Below are 9,111 nucleotides of genomic sequence, written 5' to 3' on the forward strand. Positions count from 1 at the left end.
TTTAGCCGTTCATGATACGAGCGTGTAACGCAAACTCCTCCAATCGCGTTTCCGTTGACCTGGGTCCCACACAGCACGCAAAATCTACGACCCGACCCGAATTATCGTACCAAACGAACTCATGTACTGAAAACTGTTTCTTAGAGAGAGAGAGAGAAGGAAGAGAGAGAAAGGAGGAAAACCCTCAAAAACCACATAGCCTTAATTCCATCCGTGAATCGAAGCCTCCGATTTTTTATTTAAAAGCCTCCAAAAAGAAAAAACCCATTTCTCTCTGACTTCACTATTAATCCCCACATTGTTTATTGTGCGCGCTCTCTCTCTCTATCTACAAACAGATTTCTTTTCTTTTTTACAGCATCACATTCGATAAAAAGCACAGCCCACCAATTTTTTCAACAAAATACAAAGAGAGAGATAGAGAGAATGATGGGTGTGATTAGAAAGAGAAAGGGAATTATTGTTTTTGTTTTGGATTCGTCGTGTGTTCATTTCAGTTGTTTTTTTGTCTTTGAATTCCACTTGTACTACTGCTACTCTATTTTTCATTTCCCTTTATCCTCACACCACGAACACAAACCCAACTATTACTATTATTATTATTATTATTCTTAGTTTTCTTCTGTTTGTATTATTGTTTTTGATACGAGTAGCAGTAGTATTTTCACCTGCATCTCCAGCGCTATTAATTATATAGTATTTATTATCAGTATTCAGTGAATCTTCACCGCACATCTTTATCAAACTTGGTTTCCCTTTTGCTGTTTCCCAATATACCCAATAGATTATTATCTACAAAGAGAAGCAATACTTGTTCAGAGTCTGCTTTTTTTTTTCTTTTTGTTTTTTTTGTTGTTGTTTGGGTTTCTAAACGGAGAAAGGGGCTGGCAAATTTCTCATTTTGCAAAACCCTAGTTTTCCGAAGCTGGGTTTTTGGATTTTTGTTAAATGGGGGGTGATTTTTGAATTTGTGATCTGGTTGAGCCCTAATTTTTGTTGGGTCTGTAGATTTGTTTGTTTCTGGGGAGGCGTGTTTGAGTGATGGAGGTTGATGGAGGTGGTGATGGTGGTGGAGGCGGCGGTGGCGAGGGTGGAGGTGGTCTAAGTATGGAGATGGAGAAGAAGAACATGCCAGAAGGGGAATCGAAGGTAAAGCGCAGAATGAAGACTCCTTCCCAGTTGGAAATTCTGGAGAAAACTTACGCTTGTGAGTTTCATTTATCCATTTTGTTTTTCTTCCAAATTTCAGTTTCTCTCTCTCTTTTTATAGTTTTATGGCTTCATCTGTAAAATTTTTGTTCCTAGAGCTACTACTTGTTGGAGTTAATGCCAAATGCCTGTTTAATTTTTGTTCTAGCGGAAACATATCCTTCAGAGGCACTGAGAGCGGAGCTTTCTGTTAAATTGGGCCTTACTGATCGACAGCTGCAAATGTGGTTTTGCCATCGGAGGTTAAAAGATCGGAAACCACCAACAGAGAAGAGGCAAAAGAAGAGTTTCTCGCCATCTGCAGCTGCAGGACCTTCTGGTGGGAGTGCGGACGAAATGATACTTGATGATGCTGACATGGCAAAGGAACCTGGCTCTGGTCTAAGTCTGTTTGGGAATATGGATTTGTTGCAGCAACAGCAAAGAGTAGTTCATAAAGTTGGGTCTGCTGTGCCGAGGATTTCGTCCGAGTTGCCATCCATGAGGAGGTTCTATGAGCCGCCTTTGGCTATATCTGAGCAAAGAGCAATTGCATTTGTTGAAGCCCAGTTAGGAGAACCCTTAAGGGAGGATGGGCCAATTCTGGGAATGGAGTTTGATCCCTTGCCACCTGGTGCATTTGGTGCACCCATTGGTATATCCCTTTTCACATAGCATTTATTTCTTCTTTTTACTAGTTAATAAGTTCTGATATGCATTGCGTGAGTGGGTAATGTTAATCAGCTTCCATTGGCAATATTATTAGAGCTATATTCACGAAGTTATTAGTGCTGCCATGTGGCTGTTCGGCTAATAGAATATGATTGGCATGTTTGACAGCCATCAAGCAAACAATATTAATTCTCACGATGATACCAATTCAATGATGTCTTTTAAGGCATTCTCAGTTTAAATATGTTAGTGGTTAATTGTATGATGGGGCTAACTGGAGTAATATGTGACGGATTTACCCTTTAGCAACACCTATGCCTCATTGCCTCTGTAATAATGCACAGCTCTGGGATTATTGGAAAACAATTGTTGGTTGTAACTTCATATTAATTAGAGTGGAAAAACATTGGTAGATTGATGTGTCATTGTTAGGGTATTCTTCTCAAATTATAATCATCGGTTTGTTCATATTTTTTGATCTATGTTAGCCTGGTAGAACCATGTTTTTCTTGAGGAAATATGCTAGGACGTCCAAGTACTGGGGTAGTAATGATATTGTATCTGTTATACAGCAGATGCATTAATATGGCAGGCTTTGATTTTTGAGGAGCTGTTGAAGATATTGGAGAAGATAAAAGATGTCAATGAGCTTGATGTTTTGCTTTAGGGCTTCCAGTTTCATTTCAAGAGAGTTAACTCATGATCATGTGAAAGCTTGACTGGAGCATGTGGCAATTCTTGCTTTTCTTGTAATCATAACTGGGTACAGAGAAAGATGTTTGATATTATTCTCATGTATACTCTAAATAGTACACAATATTGTTAAAGAAACACTTCATACTTAGGTAACACTTTGATGGTTGAAGAAACCTCGTTTTGAACTTCTGATTCTGTTGTCTGGTATTGAAGTTGGAGTGTGAAGCACATTTGAGCTAGGTTGTTTGACGTACACAGGTGTAATCTTATGTTTCTTGAGTTTTCTTGTTCCCTTGTCCTCAAATTGAATTTAGTGTTTAGAACCTTCTGTTGCTTTTCGTTATTAACTGAAAATCATATTGAGCCTTAACTTTTTGGTATCAGTTGCAATTAGGCCCTCAATCATAGAATACTCATGACATGATCAGTAGAGGCAGACTTTTTGCCCCATAGTCTGCTGCTTCATATGACCGTAGGAGGGAGAAAATTTTCCTTTATATCATCATTGGAGGAAATTGTTTTGGTGTTAGCAACTCGAATCCGGAGACAACAAATTTCACAAGAAAAAGAAGATTATGTAATTGAACACAGTCTGACACTTAGAAGACTTATTTATTGAATTATCGTTAAGTGAGAAAATGCTTATAAATTTTGTTCATCTGTGTCTTGTTTCCTCCACCTCCTCCCCCCTCATTTACTAACTAAATAAATTATACATAATATCTTTTGCATCTTTAGACACATGATTGATCATAATTCATCTAAAATAGAAGTTTAATTCAAAATAGACAATTACATTTATTTTCTAATACATAATATCTTTGTTTAATTTTTATTGTAAAATTTCTCCATGAGGACCATGACTAATCTAGAAGACAAGGTTTTGTTCAATTTTGTTAAAAAATAAAGAGGTTATGACAGGGGACCACAGGTGCACTTTCTCGAACAGGTCGTTCAGATGTTTTACATGCAACATAGGCCTAAAAACCCTAAAGTCTTCATACATCCTAGTTTACTATGTAAAGTGTCTGCATGCCCTTGTTTTCTAATGTTGATTTGTAGAGAACACCTCAGACACGATGGTGATTATGAATTAAGGTGGTTCCATGGACTAAGTCACTGGTGGTGTTGCAATGTCTTCCTCCCACTGCATGCAGGCGTTTTTGTATTTAATTTTCTTTGACACATATAATGCTCTCTCTTTTGCATATTATCTAACATAAATTCTTTCAGTGTTCTAGCCTGACAAATTTTTACGTGCAACACTTGCATCAGGCCAACAGAAACCATCTGGGCAGCCCTATGATGTCAAATTATATGAGAGTCCAGAGAGTAAACAAATCAAGGTCAGGAAGCCTCTTGAAGACCTCCTTATTTTTCAGATTCTTCTATGAAAATAAATTCTTCATGGATATTCTAATCCAAAATGTAGAGAGTATCGTTTGGTTTTTATTTTAAAATATTTAATTATATTTGACTAAGTGTCATGATGCACAAGTTTTTTTTGTATCTAATTCTTCTGTGCATAAGCACTAACTGAAGCTCATATTTGAGAAGAAGTGGCAATTTCTCAATGTGTAGAATATGGACAAGATTACTTTTTTTGTACCAAGATTACTTTGGGTTTAAAATATTACTTTTCAGTGCTTGCAAATGTGGAAAAGACACCTGCCCCATTTAGGTTAGATTATTGCTTTGTTAATGCTTAATTCATAGTTTCAGTTAAGTTTGCAAAATCTATTAACCGCCGGAACTTTATATCTGGTGCATGCAGATTAGTGGCAATTAAAAACATGCTAACCTATTTGATCTGTGAAGAATTTTGTCAAATCGCAAAGCAGTTACTTAAACTTAGTTTTGTATGTAGTTTTGTCCAACACCATGCCTGTATTTGAAGTTAACCAACCTAAAAATCCTTCATTATATATGGAAATGAGAACTGCCATGAATAGTGGAAAACGCTTGCCTAAATTAGAATAAAAATATCACTATATCGTTGTTTTGTCCCAACATCAGGAAGGTGCTACAAAACAAGTTTTTTCTAAGATTTTTATATATGATGCAAATTCTGCGGACATTCTAATTGGTTAGTTTGTCTCATCAGTTATGGAGTTTCTGCAGATAGAAAGCAGCTACGAAATTGGCATATAACCTGTGGGGTGAATGGCTGGATCAAAGCTTTACCATTCTTTGCTCACCCACATGAATTTAATAATTAGATAATGCTGTTTTAACATTTGAGATTGGTTGGCTAGAACTGCATTTTTCTGTTTCCCTACCTCTGGCCTGTTTATGCTTCCAAGAATAGTTCTCTCTTGCAAATTACTTGCTTTAACCTGCCAAACAACTTATGTACAATCAGTTGCTTGGTGATGTTTTCTGTCACCAGTTCCGCTGAACCAAAATGTGCTCGCCATTTGGAGCCAAATGCATTACTCCTTGTTTTGTTTGTCTTGGATTTGAGCTTTCAAGATGACGTGGTTTTACGAAGCAAGCGAATGAACATCTTCTTACCCCAAATCTTATTTATATGAACAAAATTAAAAGCCTAAGACTACCAATTGCAAAGTAAATTGTGTCTGAGGCATGTGCTTCATTTCTTTTCTCTCCTTCTCAGTAGTCACTTAACCCCCCACGTATTATTTTTAATCATTATATTATTTTGTATGACACTCTTAAAACCACCAAATCAGAAACTTTCGGAAATAAAGAGGGTTGAGGGTAACTGTATTCCATTATCTAGATACAATTTGTTGGAAAAAGTAAATTCATTGTATCTTTGTTTCTACTTTTTCATCAATTGTTTTTTTCAAGTAAAAAAGTATTATATTCCTCAGTTTGTTACTTGGATCTGTCTGATATTGATCAAACTTTGGACTTGTTGGGAAACTAAAATCTGAGATCTCAGGGTGCTTCAAGGGCTCTTCTTGAGTACCAGTTTCTCCCAGAGAAGCCATCTGCAAGAAATGATGCCCATGAAAGGGCTGGACCCCCTCATTATTATGGTCCACCAACTGATAACCAGAATGCTCGAGTTCCGTTGCCAATGGGAAGATCACTAATGCGGAGTAATGAGCAAGTATCCTCTGGATATAGTCTCCAAAGTCAGATGCCAAGTCTTTTATCTCAGCAAGGAAGACAGGGTCACCACCTGTCTCCAGCTTCTGGAGAAGTTGGTATTGCTTCACGAGTACCTCCATTGTTGAATGTCAACACTGACGCCCATTATCTTGTTCAACCACTCAATGGTTTGAGTAATCACATTATAACACCAGAGAGGCGCATTATATATGATGAAGAGAGGTTGGAGAGGAAACGCAAGGTTTATCTTATTAAATAAGTTTCTGTTTTTCAGATTGTATTAGATTCAGTGCTGGAGTAGGACGCCCAGTGATTATACCAGCATTGTTATTGCACTATCTTTTAACTGCTTTAAATTACACCATACCCTAGCTCTTTGGCCAAATGGTCAAGTTCAGAGGTAAGTCATTTCATTGAAAATGACTAAGTTATGAACTTATGATTTCTGAAGTTCTTTTGGCATTGCTTATTGCAGTCTGAAGAGGCCAGAATAGCCAAGGAGGTTGAAGCTCATGAGAAAAGGATAAAAAAAGAGCTAGAGAAACAAGATATTTTAAGGAGAAAGGTATTGCTTAAGTTATTATCTACGGTTTTGGATTTTGTTCATTTTCATCTTCCACAAATGAGTCAACTGCCAATGTATATTTTTAAAAAGCTTAGTTTTTGTTTATTGTTGACAAGTTTATTTTTTGTTTATGTAGAAAGAAGAGCAGATGAGGAAAGAGATGGAGAGGCAGGATCGTGAAAGGAGGAAGGAAGAGGAAAGACTCTTGCGTGAAAAGCAGCGTGAAGAGGAAAGATATCAGAGGGAGCAAAGGCGTGAAATGGAACGAAGGGAAAAGTTCCTACAAAAGGAGTACATTAGAGTTAGTGCTAAATCTTTTTGTTTTGACTTATTGTATGCTTTTATGTTGACTGTGCGAGTTTATAAACGGCAAACAGTTTATAACCATTCTTCTTTCTCAGGCGGAGAAAATGAGGCTTAAAGAAGAAATGCGTAGGGAGAAGGAAGCTGCAAAACTTAAAGCTGCTAATGATAGGGCCGCTGCTCGCAGGATTGCTAAGGAATCAACGGAAATGATTGAGGATGAGCGGTTGGAACTTATGGAGCTTGCAGCCTTAAGTAGGGGTTTGTCTTCAATTTTGGCTCTTGATGCTGAAACTTTACAGAACCTTGACATGTTTAAAGGTAGTACAGTTAACATACTTGAAATGCTTCTTGTCATAGTTACCAATCTGAAGCTTATCCATTGGAGTTGGTTTTGATGTATTGATTGACAAAATTAGGATAATTCCTTTTCTGAATTCTTAGAATGTAATGCAATTGATTTTAATTTCAGTAGTATTAAGAGTTATATATGGACATCCTAAGGCTGTATCTCCTTCCTGGGTTTTCTTTCTGAATATCATTTTGTATTTAGTATTATAAGTGCCTGGTGACTTTCATTCTTCAGATAAACTCCCTGAATTTCCTCCCAAGTCTGCGAATTTGAAGAGGCCATTTAGACTCCAGCCGTGGACTGATTCTGAGGAGAATGTTGGCTGTCTTCTTATGGTCAGATATCTTGTTCTTATGCTAAATAGTTCTTTTGGTTGTAATCATCAAAATAACTGCTAATACTGCTGGTGTTGCGATTTTATGCTTGTGACTCCTACTGTCAGTGCCATTGTCACAACTGTGAGTTACATTTCATGTTGATTCACTGTTAAGTGGCACTTGTTAAAATTAAGTAAGCCACACCTTTCATACCCACTTCTTGTGCATCCATAGACAGACTGATGGTGGTCTTTGATTTCTTTGTATGTGATGCTGGCTGCTATTTAAAAGGATGATGTATGGTTGTATTTTATGAACTAGGGTTGAACTTTTGAGATCGAGGTCTTGCCTTAAAATTTCTTCCTCTTGTATTGCCGAGATCCCCTGGAGAGCTATCTTATATGTCTACCATGCATGATATGCCTGAAGAGCACTTCTGGAGTTTAGCACCCTTATTTGGTATTGAAGCATATGGTCTATCTTTTTGCAGTAAAGTGGAAATCAAGCTCACTTTAAAACTCAGTTAATATTCTCTAATATTTCACTTATTAGAAAATTTCTTCGTTAATGATGTTGCCAATTTCAAATGGGTATTATTTGCATGATTGTTAATTTTGTCACACTGTACTGAAAACCATTTTCTTTCTGGTGCTATTTCATTTGTTAATCTACTGTATGGAACTCCGGCTTCAATTGACTTGTTGTCGTATGTGATGGTTCTGAGGGTATTATCTTGTGCAGGTATGGAGATTCTTAATTAATTTTGCCGATGTTCTTGGTCTATGGCCTTTCACTTTGGATGAGTTCACTCAAGCATTTCATGATTGTGTAAGTTTGGAGGTCCCTTTTTGTGAATTTTATGATCATCAGGTGACATTTTCATAGTTATCAGATTGATAACTCTTAGCATGTTTCCATGATTGCAGGATCCAAGGCTGCTGGGAGAGATCCATATTGCTCTTCTCAGATCCATTATAAAAGACATTGAAGATGTTGCAAGAACAGCAACCACTGCACCGGTAGCAAATCAAAATCCTGCTGTTATGCCTGGGGGTGGACATCCAGAGATTGTTGAAGGGGTATGCTTAATTATGTGCCTGGTTTATTGTTGATTGATTGCAATTCATCATGAGTTACCTAGTCTCAGTCTTCTAACAGGCATATGCTTGGGGGTTTGACTTGCTTAGCTGGCAGCGCCACCTGACTCCTTTGACTTGGCCTGAAGTATTGCGGCAGTTTGCTCTATCTGCAGGTTTTGGACCAAAATTGAAGAAGCGGAGCATGGAACTCCCACATTTTCATGATGAGCATGAGGCATAGACTGTTCCTATTTAATAATGCTTAATACATGTGCATAATGTTTTAGTTTTGTAGCATGTTTCAATAATTATGCTCTAATATACCTTCATGTACATGCACATAGTTGTAGCTGTGATACATACACATACATGTGTATTTATGTATGTATATATGTACATGTTGGTACTTTTATTCTCTTCTGTTCAAAATTTTCGTCATGTTTATTTTTACTTGCTTGAATATTGTCTCCTTAATTTTGTTTGATGATGTTCTGTTGGTACTACAAGATCACCAGCATGTGAGCTTGATGAACTGTCAGTGGAAAAGAAAGTTTTCCTTGCAGGGTATTTTTATTTGCACATGGATTCCTATAGTAAAATCCAATACTCTCTTACAAGAACCTTTTTCTTTCCTTCCCTTTTGGAAATTGTAATCTGAAACATGTTTATTTTGGTTTATCCCTTCAGTGGAGCAAGCATGCTGATAATGCTCTCATTATATTGTTCCAGACAACGCGTCTACATGAGTAGTTTTCATACAAAGGATTAGTCTACTAACATCTTCAGCAAATGTTTACAATTTTAACTTTTCCAGAGTAAAGCTTTTCTTTATGTAAAATATGTTGTATAATTCTATTC

General features: G+C 37.0%; 1 protein-coding gene across 1 annotated transcript in view; it reads left to right on the forward strand.

Moving 5' to 3' along the window:
• LOC105167386 (homeobox-DDT domain protein RLT2-like) overlaps positions 279-9,111 on the forward strand; it is a 14,300-nt gene continuing 5,467 nt past the window's right edge. The window contains exons 1-11 of the mRNA XM_011087077.2: positions 279-1,207; positions 1,358-1,843; positions 3,832-3,902; positions 5,465-5,878; positions 6,113-6,202; positions 6,339-6,503; positions 6,604-6,826; positions 7,092-7,192; positions 7,916-8,002; positions 8,101-8,253; positions 8,333-8,488. Coding sequence (XP_011085379.1) covers positions 1,042-1,207; positions 1,358-1,843; positions 3,832-3,902; positions 5,465-5,878; positions 6,113-6,202; positions 6,339-6,503; positions 6,604-6,826; positions 7,092-7,192; positions 7,916-8,002; positions 8,101-8,253; positions 8,333-8,488 — 2,112 coding nt within the window. The 5' untranslated portion in view covers positions 279-1,041. The remainder of the gene's footprint in view (positions 1,208-1,357; positions 1,844-3,831; positions 3,903-5,464; positions 5,879-6,112; positions 6,203-6,338; positions 6,504-6,603; positions 6,827-7,091; positions 7,193-7,915; positions 8,003-8,100; positions 8,254-8,332; positions 8,489-9,111) is intronic.

The sequence above is a fragment of the Sesamum indicum genome, linkage group LG8, assembly GCF_000512975.1.
Source record: "Sesamum indicum cultivar Zhongzhi No. 13 linkage group LG8, S_indicum_v1.0, whole genome shotgun sequence".
Taxonomy (NCBI): Eukaryota; Viridiplantae; Streptophyta; class Magnoliopsida; order Lamiales; family Pedaliaceae; genus Sesamum; species Sesamum indicum.